Genomic DNA, 23,425 nt, shown 5'->3' on the forward strand with positions numbered 1-23,425 from the left:
GTTTAGTGGTATAGTGCTTGCCTAGCATACATGAAGCCTTGTGTTCGTTCCTCAGTACCACATAAACAGAAAAAGCCAGAAGTGGCACTGTGACTCAAGTGGTAGAGCTCTAGCCTTGAGTAAAAAAAGCTCAGTCACGGTACCCAGAGGCTGAGTTCAAGCCCCGGGACTGGCAAAAACAAAAACAAAAACAAAAAACCACACCAAAAAAACTATGAAGTTGAGGAAAAACACATTTAAAATTACAAAATTAACCTAATACCATCATCTGGAGGTGGTTATATTGGTGGTCGGGGGTCTTTCATAAATAAGTACACACAAATTCATAGATAAATGTTTTACAAAAGGTATGTCATGCCTTTTTTTTTTTTTTTTTTGGTCCGGTTGTGGGGCCTGAACTCTGGGCCTGAACACTATCCCTCAGCTCTTCAGCTCAAGGCTAGTGCCCTACCACCTGAGCCACAGCGCCACTTCCGGCTTTTTTCTTTTTGCTTATGTGGTGCTGAGGAATCAAACCCAGGGCTTCAGGCATGCAAGGCAAGCGCTCTACCACTGAGCCAGCTTCCCAGCCCTGTCATGCCTTTTTTTGTTGGTTGAGCTTGAACTCGCCCTGAGTGCTGTCCTGAGCTTTTCTGCTCAAAGCTAGCACTTGAGCACTTTGAGTCACAGCTCCACTTACAGTTTTCTGGTAGTTAATTGGAGATAGAAGACTCATGGACTTTCCTGCCCTGGCTGGCTTTGAACCATGATCCTCAGATTTCATCCTCTTGAGTTGTTAGGGTTACAGGCATGAACTACTGGCACCTGTCATGTCTTTTTTTTTTGCCAGTCCTGGGGGGGTGAACTCAGGTCCTAGGCACTGGTCCTGAACTTCTTTTGCTCAAGGCTAGCACTCTACCACTTGAGCCACAGCATCACTTCCCGCTTTTTCTGATTATGTGGTACTGAGGAATCAAGCCCGGTCTTCATGCATGCTAGGCAAGCACTCTACTAAGCTAAGCCACATTCCCAACCCCTTTTTGAGACTTATCTCCAGTTAAAAGCTGGAAGTGTAGCTTTGGTTCCAGTGGTAAAGAGCCAGCCTTATAGACAATAAATTTAAGTAAGAAAGAAAGAAAAAAGGAAGTAAATTTTAAAGTAATGGTATTATTATTATTGTATATATTTTTTGGCCGTGGGGCTTGAACTCTGGGCTTGGGGACTGTCCCTGTAGTCTTCAGCTCAAGGTGGGCGCTCTACCACTTGAGCCACAGTGCCACTTCCAGTTATATAGTGGTTTATTGGCGATAAGAGTCTCATGGACTTTCCTGCCCAGGTTGGCTTTGAACTGTGATCCTCAGATCTCAGCCTCCTGAGTAGCTAGGATTACAGGTATGAGCCACTGGCACCCGGCTGTACTGGTATTATTTTTATTTATATATTTACAAGTATAGTATTCCATTTTAAACTACACTATGATTAATATCACTGATCTCCTTTTGTTCACTTAGGTTCTTTCCAATAATGGTACTTAATAATTTATACTGACTATACATAAAATGCTACGTAAATATCCTATGCATTTATTAAGCCTCTGTTGCAATTCACTTGAGAGTGAAGTGCTTTAGGTACAAGTCTGGTTTATGACTACTATTGGGATAGAGCTGCTTTTTCTTTGTTTTGGATGTTTACCTAGAAATAATAAAAAATAATGTTACATTTCATAGTATGGTGGTAGCACCATGCTGTGTGCTTTTAATCTTATTCTGCTGTAAGCAAGTAGAACAATAGAAGTAAGTGATAACTCTCTGTTTTTCCTCATTAGGTTTCAAGTTTCTGTGCTGTGGGGTCAACCGTAAGAGAGGTAGATCTGATGTGTATCTGTGCTGTAGAAGCATGAGCTCCTTGCAGTAACTGACAGCCAGCTCTCCTCTCTGAATGAATACACATTTTTTTGTAGTGGTCTTCTGAGAAGGCCATACAGGCGTATAACTATAGCTGTGCAAAAGATGCTATCATTTTTTCCCCCTAGTATTGGGGATTGAACCCAAGAATGCATACCAGGCAAGTGCTCTACTATTTGAACCATGCTCCCAGCCCTCTTTTTGTGTATAAATACATATATATTTATATATATACATATATATGCATACACACACACATACATCCATACACAAGCTTTGTTTGCCCAAACTGGCCTAGCACTTGAGATTATCTTGCCTCCACCTATCAGTAGCTGAGATTACAGGCCTGCTCCCCTACTCCAGGCTAAAAGATATATTTTAATATAGAATGCTATAGTATCATTTTCACAGTTCCTTTTGTTGAGCAAATTACTCTCAGCTCTTCCCTGTTACACTTCTCATTTCACCTAACATTTTCCATTCTACTACAGAGATTTCATATTTCATGATGATTGTACTTGCTAATACTTAGAGTGTTTAGTACATGTTAAATCAATAGATGACTTAACTTACTTAATTCTTATAATACCCTATGGAGGTTCATTTGAGTTTTCTATCTAACTGGCTGAATGGCTGTTTGTTGTTTATTAATTGCAATGCTGGGATTGAACCCAAACATAGGAACACACATACTACCACTGAGCCATACCCGATCCCTATTTCTACTTTTTGTAGATGAAATAACCAAGGCTTGGAGAACTTTTAATCTACCTGCCCAATGCTACCTATTTAGTAAATGTTGTGCCTCATATTCAGACAGAGGTGTCTTATTCCTACCTACTGAATAGACAAGCACCCTACCACTTGGCTATACCCTCAGCATTCCCTGCTTGCTAATCTCAGTCTTTGTGTGAATTAAAGTGACTTTAACCAGTCAATATTTGTTGCTGAATGGATTCTGTCTGAACCAGAGATCAGTCCTTGGTGAAGGAGAAAATGGGCACTGAAGAGACTTTGCTTTCTTTAGCCCTCCTAAAAAAGGCAACAAAATGCTGTGCATAGTACATAGTATGTGGAATTATTGAGGATTCTTTCAGAAACTTGTTTTTGTTTTTATGCCAGTCCTGGTTCTTGAACTGAACTCAAGGCCTGGGCACTGTCCCTTAGTTGTTTTTTTCCCCTCAAGGATAGTGCTTTACTATTTAAGCCACAGCTCTACTTCTGGCTTTTTTTTGGGTCTGGTCTTGGGGCCTGAACTCTGGGCCTGGGTGCTATCCCTTAGCTCTTCAGCTCAAGGCTAGCGCTCTACCACTTGAGCCACAATGCCACTTCCGGCTTTTTTCTTTTTGCTTATGTGATGCTGAGGAATTGAACCCAGGGCCTCAGGCATGCCAGGCAAGCGCTCTACCACTGAGCCACCTTCCCAGCCCTACTTCTGGCTTTTTGATGGTTAATTTGGTGGTTAAGTCTCATGGACTTTCCTGTCCAGGCTGCCTTTGAACTACAGTCTTCAGATCTCAGCCTCCTGAGTACGATTACAGGCTTGAGCCACCAGTGCCCGGATTTCAGAAACTATTTTGGAAAGTTTATTTTTATTTTATTTTTTCAGTTCTGGGGATTGGATTCTGTTTTGCTTGTGCTTGTTAGACTAGTATTCTACCATTGGAGCTATATCCTAGTCAGAAACTATTGTAAACACTAATGCCTATACTTTTGCCAAGAACTGATAACTAATTTAGTGGTTAATTACAAGATGCCTAAAACAGTAGACAACAATTTGAATTTGTCTGTTAGAAATGCTCTTTTTGAGACAGGGTCTTATGTAGCCCAGGCTGGTCTTAAAATTCTCCTGCCTCTATCTTCGAAGTGCTGAGATTATAGATGTGTTCCACTATGCTTGGCTAGAACTGCGTGTGCGTGCGTGCGTGCGTGCGTGCATGCGTGTGTGCGTGTGTGTGTGTGTGTGTGTGTGTGTGTGTGTGTGTGTGTGTGTGCGCGCGGGCGCTGCTCTTAAAATTCTTCTGCCTCTGTCTTCCAAGTGCTGAGATTATAGATGTGTTCCACCATGCCTGGTAGAACTGCTTGAGCTCAGGATCTCTTGCTCTCACATGGCTACCACTCTGCTCTCATTGGTTAATCAGAGACAAAAGTCTCAGATTTATCTACCCTCAGATCTCAGTTTTCTGAGCAGCTAGGATTACAGGTATGAGCCACCAGTGCCTGATTAGAAGTACAGTTTTAACCATTACAAATTCAGATGATAAACCTTATCTTTTTAAATAGTCATACATTAAGAAACTGTAATCAGAGAATAGACTTTTTTCTTTGTTAAAATTGTTAGTCTTTTCTTAAACTTTTTTTTTTTTTTTTGCTGGTCCAGGGGCCAGAACTCTGGGCCTGGGCACTGTCCCTCAGCTCTTCAGCTCAAGGCTAGTGCTCTACCACTTGAGCCACAGTACCACTTCCAGCTTTTTCAGCTTATGTGGTGCTGAGGAATTGAACCCAGGGCTTCATGCATGCAAGGCAAGCACTCTACTACTGAGCCACCTTCCCAGCCCAAACATTTTTTTTATTTAAGTAGATGTACAAAGAAGTTCCCATTTTACAAAACAGTATATGAATACAAGGTGCCTGACAACATTGTCACCCATCGCTCCTAACCCATAATGTTACTCTCTTAATGAATCCTTGTCCCATCTACTTGGGAGGCTGAGTTGGGTATCACTTGATCCCACAAATTTGAGACTAGCCTAGATAACACTGCAAGACCCCATCACAAAAATAGAAAAGTATTTTCTACCACTAGTACCTTAACATCTGTAAAACTATGAAACAACATTTCAAATAAAGTATTAAGCTTGAAAGGCAAGTTTCTGCTCTTGTAGAATATTGACATTGTCTGAGAATAGGACAGTCTAACTGAAAAAAAGGTAATTTTGTATTTTTTTTTCTTTTTTTGTCAGCGACATTGATGCCTCTTACCAGAAGAACTAAGTGTTGTTATTACTTTTACTGAGAGGAGCTGACTTTTTTTTTTTTCTTTTTGCCAATATGGAGGTTTAAATTCAGGGCCTGGCCTTTGATAGACCTACTGTACTATGAGCCATGTCTCCATCCCTTTTTTTTTTTTTTTTTTGCATTAGCTATGTCTGAACTAGGGCTTGAATTCAGAGTCTCATATTTTTGCTTATCTTTTTCAATCAAAGTTGGTTGAGCCATACCGCCACTTTCAGCTTTTTGCTAGTTAATTGGAAATGAGTCTCTTGGATTTCTCTGCATAGGCTGACTTCAAACTAGGCTCATCAGATCTTAGCTTCCTGAGTAGCTAGGACTAAGTGTGAGCCATGGGCTTGACCTTGGTCTGGCTGTTTTTGCTTCCTGCCTAGATGTGTTCCTGAACCTTAGTCCTCCTATTTAGGCTTCCATTATAGCTAGGATAACATATGTTTTCCATGACACTCAGCTTTTTTTCTATTGGAATGTTGTCTCATAGGCTTTCCTGACTGAGATGTCCTGGAACTGCAGTCCTCCCAATCTTAGCTTTCCTTGTAGTTTAGGATGAGAAAGTCATGCCACTGTACCTAGCTATGGGTTGAGAGTCTCACAAACTTTTCTGCTTCAACTGGCCTCAAACTGTGATCCTCTCATTCTTAGCCTCCCAAGTAGCTAGAATATCAGATAGGAGCCACCTGTACCTGGCTAAGTATTTTTGTGTGTGTGCTTGTTCTGGATCTTGAACACAGGACTTGAGCTTTATAACTTGAGCCACAGCTCTGCTTCCTTCATTTTGGTAATTAATTGGAGATAAGCATCTAATAGATTTTCACGATCCTCAGATCTCAGCCTTCTGAGTAGCTAGGAGTACAAGTATGAGTTGCCAGTGCCTGACCTCTGGCTAAAATTTTTTTTTTTTTTATTGTGAGAATACCGTACAGAGGAGTTACAAATTACATGGGCAAGATAACGAGTACATTTCTTATCAAGCATTGTTGCCTCCTCGTTGTTTCCCTTTCCCATCCCTTCCCATACTCCTCCCCTCCCCCCACCCAATCCTCCCCCAGCCCCCACCAAAGTTGTTAAGTTCGTTTTTCGACATAACGACTCGTACATCTCATTGTTGCAGTGGGTCCACCTGTATCCCTAGTTAAACGATTTGTTTTTTTCCCTTCCCCTCCACAAATTATACCAATATCAAATACAGTGAAAGTATGGGTGGGAGGAGGACATACAAAGCAACATAGAAATGGCCAAGTATTCTTAATCCTCTATCAATGAGAATAAAAAATAGATTTCCTTGTCCCAAGGGAAAGAGCTATCTTAAAGGGAAAAAAATGTTTTATTATCCTTTGGCAATTTGAGGTTTATGATTTATTTGATTTGTTTTAGGGCATTCTAGTTTCTTTGTTATTCCAGCTACTTTTAAAAATCAACCAAGGCCTGTTGCTGGTGGCTTACACCTTTAATCCTAGCTGCTTACTAGGCTGAGATCTGAGGATGGAGGTTCAAAGCCATCCTGGGCAGGAAAGTTTGTGAGACTTTTTATCTCCAATTAACTACCAGGAAACTGGCAGTGGAGCTGTGGCTCAAAGTGGTAGAATCCTAACTTTGAGCAGAAAAGCTCAGGGACAGTATTCAGGCCCTAAATACTGTTCACAATGTTCAAGCCTCAGGACTAACCAAAAAATAAAAAAATTAATCAGCTTACATATCTTGGCCAGAGTTTTAAAAAAAAAAATTCCCAAAATGAATACACCCCCACTCTTTTTGTCTTTTGAATTCTTTCTGCAGAAGATCTAAATTGCCATGATTGGCTCTATATGACACTCTGATCCATGAAAAAATGTTACCTGATTTGTGTTAGTATGTCCTTGTATCCATCCTTTCATCCTAGTATTGGGGCTAAGCTCAGGGCCTGGTGCTGTCACTGATCTTTTTTGCTCAAGGCTAGTGTTGTACCACTTAAGCCACAGCTCCGCTTTCAGCTTTTTGGTGGTCAATTGGATGGAGATAAGAGTGTCATAGATTTTCCTGCCTGGGCTGGCTTTGAATCTCAATCCTTATAGTACACAGCCTGGTAGATGTGTTTCTTAAGTCCTTGATTGAAATAGCTCCTACTCCTAATAGTATTGTTTTAAGCGCCTAAATGAGAAATATTTGTGTACTTTTAAAATATACAGGGCTAGGAAGGTGGCGTGGTAGAGTGCTTGCCTAGTATGCCTAGTGTGCATGTAGCCCTGGGTTGATTCCTCGTACCACATAAACAGAAAAATCTGGAAGTGGCGCTGTGGCTCAAGTGGTAGAGTGTTAGCCTTGAGCCAAAACAAGCTTGGGGACAGTGCCCAGGCAAGCCCAAGGACTGGCAAAAAAAAAAAAAAAAAATTATAAAGATGTAAGTTCTTTGGTCATAGAAGAAATAACCTAGCCAGATAGCAGTGGCTTAGGCCTGTAATCCTAGCTACTCAGAAGGCTGAGATCTGAGGATTGTGGTTCACAGCCAGCCTACACAGGAAAGTCCATAAGACTCTTAATCTCCAATAAGCTACAAGAAAGCCAGAACCCGAGCTGTGGCTCAAGTGATAGAGCACTAGCTTTGACCAAAAGCAGCTCAGGGATAGTGCCTAGACCCTGAGTTCAAACCCAGGACTAGCACCAAAAAAAAAAAAAAAAAGGGGGGGGGGAACCTTTCTAAAAATGTATCAGCATAGTAGTTTAGTGTTACATTGTTATCATTAGGAGAAATGTAGTGTGTTCCTGATAGAGGAAAAAGCTGAAATAACTCAGCGTTAAACTGGGCTGAGATGTGTAAATATTGAGCCAAGAAAGGAACTGAATATGTAGCTCGGTGGTAGAGCATATGCTTAGCATGTACAAGACATTGGGTTCGGGCTGGGAAGGTGGCTCAGTGGTAGAACGCTTGCCTTGTATGCCTGAGGCCCTGGGTTCGATTCCTCAGCACCACATAAGCAAAAAGAAAGCTGGAAGTGGCGCTGTGGCTCAAGTGGTACAGCGCTAGCCTTGAGCTGAAGAGCTGAGGGACAGCGCCCAGGCCCAGAGTTCAGGCCCCATGACCGGACCCCCAAAAAAAAAAAAGACATTGGGTTCAATCCCCAGTACTCTCCTCCCCGCCCCCCAAAAGTTTAAAAAACCAGTAAGAACCAGCTAGCCGGGACCTACTGCAGCATTAATAGCCAAGCCATCAGCTTATGTATTATAAAGAACATGGGTGGAGAACTTCCAGTAGATGGTCCTCAAAATCATTTAATATGTGATGGGAGAATACATACAGTTCTTGTTGGCTGTCCATTTTGTATGGCCAATAGATGATGTTAGAAGTACTCAAATGGGCACTGGTGGCTTAACGTTAAGCCTGTAATCCTAGCTACTCAGAGATCTGAGGATTGTGGTTTGAAGCCAGCCGATGAAGAAAAGTCCCCATGAGAATCTTATCTGCAATAAACTACTAAAAAAAAAACCCTGGAAGTAGCAGTGTGGCTCAAGTGGCTGGCCTTGGGCACCAAGAGGCTGAAGGACAGCAGCCAGGGCCTGAGTTCAAGACCCAGGACTGGCAAACAAAACAAAACAAAACAAAACAAAACAAAACAAAACAACACCCAAATGTCCTTGGCAGAAAAAATGTTCCCACCGATACATGTAACTGTCCTTGGCTAAAAAATTCTGCCATATTTCCAAGTATGAATTGAAATAGTGTAGATAGATATTTAGTAATTTTTCAGTTTTAGCTTAGATGGGGAAAGGCAGGGCCCCAAATTCTCAGAAGCAAAATTTTCCTCTAAGGGAAAGTAAATTATGTTAGCTCTGCCTTTTATTTTGTTTGCCATCTAGAACATGATATATATGAATCATGGACATGAATGTAATATGATAGTGTATATTTAGAGTATTTTAAACAGATATTTAAATTTTCTTTTTTTAACATGTAATCTTTATTTTTTAAACTTTTTTAGTAAATTTTTTTTTATTGTGAAAGTACTGTAGAGAGGGGTTACAGTTACATGAGCAAGGTAATGAGCACAGTTCTTATCAAGCATTGTTGCCTCCTCCTTTGTTTTCTTTTTTTTTTTCTTCCTTGTCAGTGGTAAAGCTTGAACTCAGAGCCTGGGCACTTTCTCTCCCAGAGCTTTTTCACTCAAGGATAGTGTTCTACAACTTTGAGCCACAGCACTACTTTCCCTTTTCTGGTGGCCAATTGTAGATAAGAGTCTAATGACATTTGCTTCCTGGGCTGGCTTCAAACCATGATCCTTAGATCTCAGACTCCTGAGTAGCTAGGATTATAGGCATCAACTACCAGAGCCTGGCAGGAAGCAAATTTTCTTTCTTTCTTTTTTTTTTTTTTGGGGGGTTGGGTCGTGGGGCCTGAACTCTGGGCCTGGGCGCTGTGCCTCAGCTCTTCGGCTTAAGGCTAGCGCTCTACCACTTGAGCCACAGCACCACTTCCGGCTTTTTTCTTCTTTTTTTTTTTTTTTGCTTATGTGGTGCTGAGGAATCGAACCCAGGGCCTCAGGCGTGCAAGGCAAGCACTCTTACACTGAGCCACCTTCCCAGCCCCCAGGAAGCAAATTTTCTATTGAACAATATTCTGGTTTTATCCATGAGGATGAATCTTATTCTCTGTAAATATTGGCCAGTATTACTAGGCTAGATGTTGTCATGCCTAGTTGGCTTTCTTTTCCATTTTTTTCTTTACTTGTTCTCTTCTTTGTCCCCTACCCTCTTTCTATACGTCAGTGAAAAGCTTAATTATAAGATGGGCAAGTCCAATGCTTCAGGTTCATTGTCTTCCTCAATGGATGATTTCTTGTTGTCAGACCCTTGGACCAGGTGGTAGCATCTGGTTCCTTGTACTGTCACTATGCTCTTTCTTGGGTTTCTGGACTAACTTAGATATTAGAGAGTAATATTGGTAAAATTTTGTGGATATTTTTCTTTTCCTTGCCCTTCTTTGATAGATTGGATCTTGATGTATAAAGCAATTTTAGCAAGGAAAAGGGTAACTCTGCGTGTACTTTGGGGACATGCACTCATGGCCTTTTCTGTCTTGTCTTTCTTTTCTTTTCTTCCTTCCTTCCTTCCTTCCTTCCTTCCTTCCTTCCTTCCTTCCTTCCTCTCTCTTTGTCTCTTTCTTTCCTTCCTCTCTCCTTATCTCCCCCCCCCCCCTTTCTTTCTTGTTCACTATGGGGCTTGAACTCAGGCCTGGATGCTGTCCCTGAGATTTTTTGCTCAAGGCTGGTGCTCTACCACTTCAAACCACAGCACTTTTTCTGGTTTTCTGGAGATAAGAGTCTCAGACTTTCCTGCCTGGGCTGGCTTTGAACTGTGATCTTCCAAGCTCAGCCCTTTGAGTAGCTAGGATTACATGTGTCAGCCACTGATGCCCCACTCCTTTTTATTCTTGCTTAGCTTTTTTGCTTCGTCTATCACTTGAACCATGCCTCCAGTTTTGTTATTTTGCTGGTTAATTGGAGATGAGAGTACCTCTGATTTGTCTGTCTGGGATATGTCTGTCTGGATTTGCTTTGAACAGTGATTCTCAGATCTTGGCCTACTGAGTAGCTAGGATCATAGGTGTGAAATAGCCTGTCTGCTTTTTTTTTTTTTTTTGGTTGGTTGTGGGGCCTGAACTCTGGGCCTGGGCACTGTCTTCAGCTCAAGGCTAATGCTCTACCAGTTGAGTCACAGCACCACTTCTGGCTTTTTCTGCCCAGCCCCAGCCTGTCTGCTTTTTAAATAGCTCAGAATGTTGACTCATTTGAAAGATTGTAAGACAGTTTTGATATTAGACATCTCAAATTCTGCTGACTTTAGCTTAAGATTTTAGTCATTAATCTTTTACCCACCTATAGGCAACCTAATTGAAAATCAGTCATTCTAAAAAAAGTGATTGTTGGGTTCTACTAGAGAGAAGTTACAATCAAAATTGTTCTGTTTATGTGGTGCTGTGGCTCAAGTGGTTGAGTGCTCGCCTTGAGCTAAAGAGCTCAGGGACAGTGCCCAGGCTCAGAGTTCAAGCCCCACGATTGACAAAAGAGAAAAAAGAAAGAATACAGTTTGAAACCCTTTAGCCAAGTGCCGGTGGCTCACACCTGTAATCCTAGCTACTCAGGAGGCTAAGATCTGAGGATCTCAGTTCAAAGCCAGCTGGGGCAGGAAAGTCCGTGAGACTTGCTCCAATTAACCACCTGAAAACCGGAAGTGGCACTTTGGCTCAAACCTGCCCCCCCCCCTCAAAAAAAGTCTGTTGTTATATCTTTTAAATTGTCTGGATCATTTTGTCCAGCATACTTCCTAACAGGTGGATTGTGTTTTTATTGTTTGTTTCCTCACTATGGGGAAGAAAATTTTGTTGCTTTTTTTTTTTTTTTTTTGCCAGTCCTGGGTCTTGGACTCAGGGTCTAGGCACTGTCCCTGAGCTACTTTTGTTCAAGGTTAGCACTCTACCACTTGAGCCACAGCGCTACTTCCAGCTTTTTCTGTTTATGTGGTACTGAGGAATCTAACCCAGGTCTTCATGCATGCTAGGCAAACACTCTACCACCAAGCCACATTCCCAGCTCTTGTTGCTCTTCTTATTGGTACTGTAAATATTTAATCTGTGCCTTTTCAATTACTGTGAACTATCACAACCACTTAACCCTACTATATTATGAACTTTAGGAGCCCTTAATAATTTTTTTTTAGACAATTACAGTTGCAACTTACTTGATTTGTCTTTAATCTTATGTGTTTCTGTTGCTGCTTCACTATTAATCTTTACATGTGCATTGAGGTCTTATGACTCAGTATTAATATATATTATTCCATTTGGACTTTGTTCTTAGTTTTCTTTAACATGGTTAATCTTTCTTTGAATTTTTAAAAACTAGGTCAACGTGATAGTTTAGTAGTATTTAAAGATAAAGGACAACATCCTCTGAATACGAGGTGGAGGAAGGCCTGTTTTTTATTTATTTATTTATTTTCTTTTTTGTTTTTGGGTCCGGTCGTGGGGCCTGAACTCTGGGCCTGGGCGCTGTCCCTCAGCTCTTCAGCTCAAGGCTAGCGCTCTACCACTTGAGCCACAGCGCCACTTCTGGCTTTTTTCTTTTTGCTTATGTGGTCCTGAGGAATCGAACCCAAGGCCTCATGCATGCAAGGCAAGTGCTCTACCACTGAGCCACCTTTCCAGCCCAGGCCTGTTTTTTAGTTATCATATATTTCCAGTGTAATTATGAATAGAAGTTGTGGGATGCCAAACCCTTAGGAATTTAATCTTTAGTAGTTTAATTTTTTTGAATGGATTTTTATAGCTATGGTGTGTGTGTGTGTAAGAGAGAGTGGGAGGGGGTACTAGAGCTTGAACTCAGGGCTTCATGTGCTCACTTGGCTTTTTTTGCTCATCTCCAATTAACTAGCAAAAGCTGAAAATGGAAATATAGAGTGCCAGCCTTGAGTAAAAAGAGCAAAAGTACAAGGCTCTGAGCATAAGTCTCAGAACTGACACACACACAAACTGTTTTCACATTGGGTCCCACTAATTTGTTTAAACTGGCCTTGAACTTGCAATCTATCTCAGCCTTTTTTTTTTTTTTTTGTAGGCCAAGACTGGGACTCAAATTCTGTACCTAACACTTTTGCTCATTGGCTGGTGTTGTGCTAACTGAGCCATGCCTCTAACTCCTACCTCAGCCTTTTGTGTGTATATGTGCTGGTCCTGGGACTTAAACTCAAGGCTTGAGTGCTGTCCCTGAGCTTTTTTTGCTCAAGAACAGTGCTCTACCACTTGAATCACAGCTCTACTTCTTGCTTTTTGGTGGTTAATTGGAATTGGAGATGAGTTTAACAGACTTTTCCTGCCCGGGCTGGCTTCAAATGATGATTTTCAGATCTCAGCCTCCTGAGTTGCTAGGATTACAAGCTTGAGCCATTGATGCTCGGCTGTAAGTGAGTTCTTAAAACCAAAAAATTACTGATCATAGCAGAAATTAAGATTGGAATGTAGGAATGTAGATTCAAATTTCTGCCTATATTAAATGCTTTTCAGTTATTTTGATGCTATTTTCTCATCCTTAGCCTTCTTACTACCATAGATCAAATCTTTTATTTTCTAAAATAGTAAATACAGGAGAAAAACCACTGTAGATAGTGCTAAAAGTTCTTACTCTTCTACCTCTGGGGGAAAAAAATTGTTTCTGGGATCACATGCTTGTGATCCCAGTATTTGGGATGGTTAAGTGGAAGAATTGTTATTTTGAGGCCAATGTAGACCCCAGTACAAAAAGAAAACAAAACGAGAAGAAAAGAAAAAATTACAGCCCGGAGCCTGTGGCTCACGCCTGTAATCCTATCTCCTCAGGAAGCTGAGATCTGAGGATCATGGTTCAAAGCCAGCCCAGGCAGCAAAGTCTGTGAGACTCATATCTCCAATAAACCACTAGAAAACCGGAAGTGGTGCTGTGTCTCAAGCAGTAGAGTGCTTGCCTTGAGCTGAAGAGCACAGGGACAGCGCCCAAGCCCAGAGTTCAAGCCACAGCACCAACCAAAAAAGAAAAAATTACTACTCAGGCCATAGGATATCCAGTGAATTTTGGGTATCAAGCCCTTTCTCTTTCAACTATGGTAAGCAGTGATTCTAAGTGGTAACATAAATGTGTTAAGAACCAGGCACAGGGGACGTTGTCCAAAAGCAAATGTACTCTTAGCTGGGCACTAGTGGCTTATAACTATAATCCTAGATACTCAGGAGGCTGAGATCTGAGGATTGTGGCTCAAAGCCAGCCTGGCCAGAAAAGCCTGTGAGACTCTTATCTCCAATAAACTACTCACAAGAAGCCAGAAGTAGTGCTGTAGCTCAAATGGTAGAGAGTTAGCCTAAGCACAAAGAGGCTTTGCCCAGGCCCTGAGTTCAAGCCCTAGGACCAGAAAAAAGAGAGGGGAGTAGGGAGAGGGAGAAGAAGGGGGGGTATTGAATAACAATGGAATATGTATAGGACCTCCATGGGTATGGAGACAATGACTTCCAAAAGGATCTCATACCAGTGAACAGGAAGCATAGCTTATTGTTTTGTTTAGTTGACTAAAACCTTGCTGCTTTTGGTGTGCTTGATAGACAGTGTGTGTATACATTTATGATTACATATATATATATATGTATATACATATACATATATACACACATAAATTTGTTTTTTCTTAGCAGCAGCTCCTGGAATCAAGAAACCCTTGGCACCTGAGGTGAGTTGAATGTTGGTAACCATGGTTACTAAACTTTAATCCTGGGAGATCTGTTTACAATATCTTTATTTTCTCTATTCTTTTTTTTTTTTTGTCGGTCGTGGGGCTTGAACTCTGGGCCTGGGTGCTGTCCCTCAGCTCTTCAGCTCAAGGCGAGCGCTCTACCACTTGAGCTACAGCGCCACTTCCGGTTTTCTGGTGATTTATTGGAGATAGGAGTCTCACGGTCTCTCCTGCCCGGGCTGGCTTTGAACCGCGATCCTCAGATCTCAGCCTCCTGAGTAGCTAGGGTTACAGGCGTGAGCCACCAGCGCCCGGCCTTCCAAGTTTCTCTTTTCTGTGAAGAATATCTTGTTTGTTTTACTTTCTCCTCATGTAGTTTCCCCATACTTCTCAGCTCTTGGATCCTGCATTTGATATCAGAGATCTCAGACTAGTCCTATGCCCCCCTCCATGAGACATTTTTTTTTTTTAAGGGGGGGTTGGTCATGGGGCTTGAACTCTGGGTCTGGGTGGGTGCTGTCCCTGAGCTCTTTGGCTCAAGTGCTAGCCTTGAGTGCTAGGGACAGTGCCCAAGTCCCATGATCGGCTGAAAAAAAAAGAAAAGGTACCCTTGAAAGTTTTTGATTTGCCCCTCTTTTTTATTTTCTTGGTCAGTGGTGGGGCTTGAACTCTGGGCTTGGGCGCCGTCCTGCACTCTTTAGCTCAGGGCTAGTGCTCTACTACTTTGATTCATAGTGCCTCCTGAGGAGCTAGGATTATAGGTGTGAGCCACCAGAGCCCAGCTCTTTTTTGTTTTTTTTTAAGATATTGTTTTGCTAGCTATGTAACTCAAGCTAACCTTGAATTGGCCAACTTCCTGCCTTAGCCTGTGAGTGCTAGGGTTCAGGCATGGACCACTATACCTGTTGTTTGTTTTGCTTTTGTGGATTCCATAGGGTGTTTTGTGTTTTCATAGAGTGGGACTTCTAAAAAGTATTTACAAAATTTTCTTCATATAGAAAGAATGTCTTGATTGAAAATTTTTGCTTTGATAAACTGTCAATATTCCTGTTTATTATATTAACATGGAAATCATATGTTAATCTTAACTCTTCTTTTCTAGGTGCCTTATACCTCTAGTGTGTCCAGCAAGAAAATAGGCCACAGGGGGGTTGATCCCTCAGGAGAGACAACATATAAAAAGGTAGGTCTGAATGGAACCTTCTCATTTGTCAATTCAGGGACAAATACTGATAGTGTTATTGTAATTTTTTATTTACTTATTTTTGTAGTGGGACTTGAACATCAGGGCCTGGGTACTGTTCCTAAGCTCTTTTGCTCAAGGCTAGTGCTCTACCACTTTGAGCCACAGCTCTACTTCCGGTTTTCAGGTGGTTAATTGGATATGAGTCTTACTGACTCTCCTGCCCGGGCTGGCTTTGAACTACAATCCTCAGATCTCAGCTCCTGAGTAGCTAGGATTACAGACATGAGCCATCAGTGCCTGGCTTGATATTCTTCTGCATATATACCCTTTCTTTTCTTTTCTTTTTTTTTTTTTTTTTTTTTGGCTGGTCCAGGGGCTTGAACTCAGTGACTAGGCCACTATACCCAGCCTCTTTGTGCTCAAATTAGCACTGTACCACTTGAACCACTGCACCACTTCCAGACTTTTCTGAGCAGTTTATTAGAGATAAGAGTCTCATGGATTTTTCTACCTAGGGTGGTTCTGAACTGGTTCTCAGCTTCCTGAGCAGCTAGAATTACAGGCACAAGCCACTGGTGCCCAGCTTGCTTGCTTGCTTGCTTGCTTGCTTGCTTGCTTGCTTGCTTGCTTGCTTGCTTGCTTGCTTGCTTGCTTGCTTGCTTGCTTCCTTCCTTCCTTCCTTTCTTCCCTCCTTCCTTCCTTCCCTCCTTCCTTCCTTCCTTCCTTCCTTCCTTCCTTCCTTCCTTCCTTCCTTCCTTCCTTTTTTTTGTGCCAGTCTTTGGGCTTGAACTCAGAGCCCTGGATACTGTCCTTGAGTTTTTTTTCCTCAAAGCTAGTGCTCCACTTGATCCATAATTCCACTTCTAGCTTTTTGTGGTTGGAGATAAGAGTCTCATGGACTTTCCTTTCCTGGGCTGGCAAGAAAGAACTTAGATCCTCAGATCTCAGCTTCCTGAGTAACTAGTATTACAGATGTGAGACACTGGTAACCAGCCATATAACCCCTATTTCTTGATATCCTAGGCCATTGAAAAATGATCATTTTATAACTTGGACTTTAGAATTTATTTCAGAAAGGATAGATTGTTATCTATCATCTATATGTTTAAAGGAGAATGTTCTTTGTCTTTTGTAGTTCTGGGAATGGATCCCAGGAGCTTGTGTTTTCTGGACAAATACTCTGCCACTGAGGTATATTCCCAGCCCTAGATGAGAATATTTTGTGTGTATGTATGTATGCTGCCACTGAGGCTTAAACTCTGGGTCTTTTTTTTTTTTTTTTTTTTGTTTTTGGGTCCGGTCGTGGGGCCTGAACTCTGGGCCTGGGTGCTGTCCCTCAGCTCTTCAGCTCAAGGCTAGCGCTCTACCACTTGAGCCACAGCGCCACTTCCGGCTTTTTTCTTTTTGCGTATGTGGTGCTGAGGAATCGAACCCAGGGCCTCTGGCATGCAAGGCAAGCGCTCTACCACTGAGCCACCTTCCCAGCCCTAAACTCTGGGTCTTATGCTCTTCCTTGGCTTTTTTTGCTCAAGGCTCCACTCTTATCATTTGAGCCACACCTCTACTTCTATGTTTTTATTGGTTAATTAAAGATGAGAGTAACTCAAATTTGTTTTCTTGGGCTGACTTTAATCTCGATTCTCAGATCTCAGCCTGTGCCGGGCAAGAATGTTCTTAATGAAAAAAAAACTAACATTAGTTGCTGTTTTACTGAGCTTAAGAAATTGGAGGGGTTGGGAAGGTGGCTCAGTGGTAGAGTACTTGCCTTGCATGCATGAGGCCCTGGGTTCGATTCCTCAGCACCACATAAGCAGAAAAAAAGGTGGAAGTGGTGCTGTGGCTCAGGTGGTAGAGTGTTACACTTGAGCTAAAGAGTTGAGGGACAGTGCCCAGGCCCAGAGTTCAGACCCCATGACTGGCAAAAAAATTTAAAAAAAGAAGAAAGAAATTGGATTTTGAGGGGCGCCAGTGGCTCATGTCTATAATCCTAGCTACTTAGGAGGCTAGATCTGAGGATTGCAGTTCAAAGCCAGCCCAGGCAGGAAAGTCGGTGAGACTCTTATCTCCACTTAACTACCATAAAACCAGAAATGGCACTGTGGCTCAAGTGGTAGAGGGCTCACCTTGAGCTGAAGAGCTGAGGGACAGCACCCAGAGTCCAAGCCACACAACCAACCAACAACAACAATAACAAAAATGGATTTTATTTATAGGAATAAACTTGTAACTAGGCCCTAAAGGCCATTCTTACATAGGGGACTATGTTTCCTGAAGTCTCTCTTCACCCCCACTTTTTCTTGAAGACTTTCTTTTGTCCTTTTTCATTAAATGCTTATGAAGTAAAGTTCAGATTCTAGTGTGGTAATACAATAAATTAGAAGCAGATTCTAGTGTGGTAATACAATAGATAAGAAGCAGGTGAGGCATAGAGCCAGTGGCTCATACCTACAATCCTAACTTCAGGAATCAGATTTGAAGATCTGAGTTTGAATTTAGCCCAGGCACAACAGTCCATGAGATTTATACTACTAATTAATGAACCACTTGAGGCGTGCCTCCAGTCTGGCATTTTTACAAATTAATTGGAGATTGAGTTTCCCAGATGTTTCCTGCACAGGCTGACTTTAACCCTTAGTCTTCAGGTCTCAGCCTCAGTAGCTAGAATTATAGGCATGAATCACTGGCACCTGTCCCTCTTGACTGCTTATTGCTGTGATCAGACTTTTTTTTTCCCCCAGTCCTGGGGCTTGAATTGAAACCAGGGCTTCATGCATTCTGGGCAAGCACTCTATTACTAAGCCACATTCCCAGCCCTTGATCAAACTTAATAATGAAATTTTCATACCTGGTCATTGATAACACCAGTAATTCTATTTACTCAGGAAGCTGAGATTTAGAGGATCAAGGATGGAAGCCAGCCTGGGTAGAAAAGTTCTCAATACATTTCATCTCCAGATAAAAAGCAAAACAGCAAAAAAAAAAAAAAAAAAAAAAAAAAAAAACAAAAACCTGGGCTGGAGATGTGTATGGTTCCAGTAGTAGAGCACCAGTTGTGATGTAAGAAAGCCAGGTGAAGCCAGGCACCAGTGGCTCATGCTTATAATCCTAGCTACTCAGGTGAGTAAAGCCTGAGGATGGAGATTTGAAGCCAGCCCTGATGGGAAAGTGTATGAAACTCTTACCTCCAGCAGTTATTCACTAGAAAAGCTGGAAGTAGAGCTGTGGCTCAAGTGATAGAATACTAGCTTTGAGCAAAAGAAGTTCAGGGTCAGCAACCAGGCCCTGAGCTCAAGCCCCAGGACACACACACACACACACACACACACACACACACACACACACACACACACACACACACACACACACACACACACACACACACACACACACACACACACACACACACACACACACACACACACACACACACACACACACACACACACACACACACACACACACACACACACCAGGACACACACACACACACACACACACACACACACACACACACACACACACACACACACACACACACACACACTGAGCTCAAGCCCCAGGACTGGCATGTACACACACGCACACACACACACACACTGAGCTCAAGCCCCAGGACTGGCATGTACACACACGCACACACACACACACACCCCTCAAGCCCCAGGACTGGCATGTACACACGCACGCACACACACACACACTGAGCTCAAGCCCCAGGACTGGCATGTACACACACACACACACACATGCGCACACACACACACTGAGCTCAAGCCCCAGGACTGACATGTACACACACACACACATGCGCACACACACACACTGAGCTCAAGCCCCAGGACTGGCATGTACACACACACACACACACACATGTACACACACACACATGTACACACACACACACACAGGTAAGAGTGCAATGCGAGGAGTTTAAGCCCCAGGACCAAAAAGGGAAGAAAGGGATAGAGGGAAAAGACTGAAAATAATTTCCTTGTTTCTTTTCTGTTTATTAGACAACCTCATCAGCTTTGAAAGGTGCCATCCAGTTAGGCATTACTCACACAGTGGGAAGCCTGAGTACCAAACCAGAGCGGGATGTCCTTATGCAAGACTTCTACGTGGTAGAGAGTATCTTCTTCCCCAGGTATAGACACTTTTAAGGATTCTAGTGTGATTTAGCATATATCAAGTCCTTGGCCTTGTTGTAATTAGGTAAATGGGACTGCACAGTTGCAGAACACATAGTATTCTTTGGATGCTTACATGAGCCTCTGGCCTGTGGAATAAGTCATTAGAAAAAACAACTCAGTTGGGTACCAATGGTTTAAGCTTGTAATGCTAGTTGCTTAGGAGGGAGGCTGAGATCTGAGAATCAGAGTTCAAAGCCAGCTCAGGGGGGAAAGTCTATAAGACTCTTATCTCCAATTAGCCACCAAAAAGCTGAAAGTATGTGGCTCAAGTGGTAGAGCAATAGCCTTGAGCACAAAAACAGTGCCCACATCTTTTTTTTTTAGTCGGTCGTGGGGCTTGAACTCTGGGCCTGGACGCTGTCCCTCAGCTCTTCAGCTCAAGGCTAGTGCTCTACCACTTGAGCTACAGCGCCACTTCCTGTTTTCTGATGGTTTATTGGAGATAGGAGTCTCACGGTCTCTCCTGCCCGGGCTAGCTTTGAACCACGATCCTCAGATCTCAGTCTCCTGAGTAGCTAGGATTACAGGCGTGAGCCACCAGCGCCCGGCTAGTGCCCACATCTTGAGTTCAGGTTCCAGGACAGGCGTGTGTGTACATGGGAGTGTACGCACACGCGCGCACATACACACACACACACTCCCCAACTCAGAATGATAGTTATGTCTTACTCCCCATGATGTATCTTTGTCCCAGTCACTCCTATTGTCTCTGGAGGATGTTTTTGCCTCTCATTGAATTCTTGGGTGGACTTCCTGGATGATAGGAACTGGGAAATTAAAGGTTCTTTTACTTTACTCCACAGTGAAGGAAGCAACCTGACTCCTGCTCATCATTACAATGACTTTCGTTTCAAGACCTATGCACCCGTTGCCTTCCGTTACTTTCGGGAGCTGTTTGGCATTCGACCTGATGATTACTTGGTAAACTTCTAATCTCAGAATACTGTGACTCTAGTGTTACAGGGATAATCCCAAAGGAAAGCTCCCTCTTCTCACAGTCTTGCTTGGGTTTTTTATTTTTTGTTTTGTTTTGTCAGTCATGGGGCTTGAACTCTGGGCCTGGGCACTGTCCATCAGCTCTTCAGCTCAAGGCTAGTGCTCTACCACTTGAGCCACAGCACCACCTTCCGGGTTTCTTGTGGTTTATTGGAGATAAGAGTCTCATGGACTTTCCTGCCCAAGCTCACTTTGAACCGTGATCCTCAGATCTCAGCCTCCTGAGTAGCTAGGATTACAGGCATGAGCCATTGGCGCTTGCATTGGGGTTTTCTTTCTTTTTTTGGGGGGGGAGTCCGGTCGTGGGGCCTGAACTCTGGGCCTGGGCGCTGTCCCTCAGCTCTTCAGCTCAAGGCTAGCGCTCTACCACTTGAGCCACAGCGCCACTTCTGGCTTTTTTTTTTTTTTTTGGTCAGTCGTGGGGCTTGAACTCTGGGCCTGGGCGTTGTCCCTCAGCTCTTCAGCTCAAGGCGAGCGCTCTACCACTTGAGCTACAGCGCCACTTCCGGTTTTCTGGTGGTTTATTGGAGATAGGAGTCTCACGGTCTTTCTTGCCTGGGCTGGCTTTGAACCGGGATCCTCAGATCTCAGCCTCCTGAGTAGCTAGGATTACAGGCGTGAGCCACCAGGGCCCGGCTGGCTTTTTTTTTTCTTCTGCTTATGTGGTGCTGAGGAATCGAACCCAGGGCCTCATGCATGCCAGGCAAGCACTCTACCACTGAGCCAACTTCCCAGCCCCGCATTGGGGTTTTCTTCAGAACAGAAATGCATACATATTTTATTTCTTTGTTGAGCAGTGCCTGGTATATCTGAAATATCTTACAGTCTTCTCTCTTGGCTTTAGTACTCTCTTTGCAGTGAGCCTCTGATTGAACTCTGCAACTCTGGAGCTAGTGGTTCCCTCTTCTATGTGTCCAGTGATGATGAATTCATCATCAAGACAGTCCAGCATAAGGAAGCAGAATTTCTGCAAAAATTGCTTCCAGGATACTACATGGTAAGCAAAGGAAGAGAGGAGCGCTGGCTGACTACTGAGTGAGTCTGGGGAGGCTGTCTTCAGCAAGGCAGAATAGTGTTAAAACTTTTTCTGAAGAGTATTTTTGTGCTTTTTGCTCCATCTCTTTTGACTCTGGGATTTGTTTTTCCGCCTTGTTTTAAATGGTATTATACTGGCTTAAGATTCAAGATGTTTCTGTTTTGTTGTTTGTCGACCTTATAGTTTGGAAAATAAGTTAGTTTACTCTCTTTGCTAATTTCACTCTGATAGATTGCACTTGTAGATACTGGAGAATTTATGAAACACTTAGTCTTCCAGGAATATAACCAGGGCTATGGGTTAAGATCTTTTGTTGTTGTTGTTTGTGGTGCTGGGATTGAATTTATTACCTTATGCTATATACATGCTAGGCAGATGCTTCTACCACCTTCTAAATTTTTTTTTAAACCTTGTTAAGTTTGAATACACCCATCATATGTTTGATATCCTAATTCCTATTTTGGATAATCTCTGGCTTGGTGGTGATGTCGTTGAGGTTGATACATCAATATATTTTGGTGTGGGTTTTTTTTGCAAATTTTTTATTGTGATTAAGTGATTACATAATTTCACAAATTTCACAGTATTGTGGGATAGTGATGCTTAGTTAAAGTCACATTCTAACCTTCATGGGGCAAATTATCGTAGTCTATAAAGTTTATGAGTTCTATGGGCTTTGACTATACAGCATTAATCTATTTTGAACAAAGTATGTGGTAGACGCATTATGTCTCAATCCCGTGTAGGAAACAAGAAGGAGGATGACAATTTTTGCCCTTGAATTTTACTGAAAACTTTTATTTGTGCCACCAGAACCTCAACCAGAATCCTCGAACTTTGCTGCCTAAATTCTATGGACTGTACTGTGTACAGGCAGGTGGCAAGAACATACGAATTGTGGTGATGAACAATCTCTTACCGCGGTCAGTCAAAATGCATATGAAATATGACCTCAAGGGTTCAACCTACAAGCGGCGGGCTTCTCAAAAAGAACGAGAGAAACCCCTCCCCACCTTCAAAGACCTGGACTTTATACAAGACATCCCTGATGGTCTTTTTTTGGATGCTGATATGTACAATGCTCTGTGTAAGACCCTACAGCGTGACTGTTTGGTGAGTTTATGCCATATTTGCCTCTCTCAGACATCAAAATTCTCAGTCAAATTTTTGTTGTTGATGTTGGTGGTGGTGGTGGTGATTTTGTTGTCTTTTTGTGGGGGCAGTAGGGGGGACACAAGAATGAGGGGAGGAGGGCAAACAAATTCAGTAATGTTATTCAATATATACTATGTAAAAAATGAACTATGCAACTTGTGGGCAAAGACCAGATGGGGAAAAGTGAAGGAAGAGGTGACATTGTCCAAGAAGCATCATATTCATTACCTGACTTAGGGAATTGTAACCTCTTGTACAACTCCTTAATAATAATAATAGTAATTTTTTTTAAAGTACCTAAAAAATTCTCAGTCTCTGAAACAGATTGGTTGTTCTTAGTGACTTTTTCAGGAGATGGGGCTCTGTTCCTTGGTGTCAAAGGTCCTAGATGTTAGGCAAAAGAGATTTCTAAAAGGTTTGGCACTCTGTTTTTTTTTGTTTTTGTTTTTGTTTTTGGTGGTATGGGGGATTGAATGCAGAGACTTGTACTTGGTGGGTAAAAACTCTACCACTTAGAGCCACATTTCCAAGCCCTTTTACTGTGTGTGCATGCGTTCATGTGTGTGTGCCAGTACTGGTACTTAAACTCTTGACCTGGGTTCCGTCTCTTAGTTTTTTCACTCAAGTCTGGTGCTCCTACTACTTTTTTTTTTTTTTTTTTTTTTTTTTTTTTTTTTTTTTTTTGTCGGTCATGGGGCTTGAACTCTGGGCTTGGGCGCTGTCCCTCAGCTCTTCAGCTCAAGGC

The 23,425-nt window shown here is 42.5% G+C and overlaps 1 protein-coding gene across 5 annotated transcripts in view; it reads left to right on the plus strand.

Annotated features, from left to right (window-relative positions):
• Nucleotides 1-23,425, plus strand: part of LOC138821547 (phosphatidylinositol 4-phosphate 5-kinase type-1 alpha) — a 52,249-nt gene that overhangs the window by 11,198 nt on the left and 17,626 nt on the right. Inside the window, exons 1-8 of one of the 5 annotated variants that reach the window (XM_070013893.1) lie at nt 1,880-2,043; nt 14,080-14,114; nt 15,220-15,300; nt 16,439-16,494; nt 19,317-19,447; nt 20,297-20,414; nt 21,334-21,486; nt 22,339-22,638. In XM_070013893.1, coding sequence (XP_069869994.1) covers nt 16,447-16,494; nt 19,317-19,447; nt 20,297-20,414; nt 21,334-21,486; nt 22,339-22,638 — 750 coding nt within the window. In that variant the 5' untranslated portion in view covers nt 1,880-2,043; nt 14,080-14,114; nt 15,220-15,300; nt 16,439-16,446. Of the gene's footprint in view, nt 1-1,804; nt 1,844-1,879; nt 2,044-14,076; nt 14,115-15,219; nt 15,301-16,438; nt 16,495-19,316; nt 19,448-20,296; nt 20,415-21,333; nt 21,487-22,338; nt 22,639-23,425 lie in introns of those variants that run through there. The other 4 variants (XM_070013889.1, XM_070013890.1, XM_070013891.1 and 1 more) reach the window with 4 other exon arrangements.

Source organism: Dipodomys merriami, unplaced genomic scaffold (genome assembly GCF_024711535.1).
Source record: "Dipodomys merriami isolate MVZ:Mamm:240054 unplaced genomic scaffold, mDipMer1.0.p SCAF_92, whole genome shotgun sequence".
Taxonomy (NCBI): Eukaryota; Metazoa; Chordata; class Mammalia; order Rodentia; family Heteromyidae; genus Dipodomys; species Dipodomys merriami.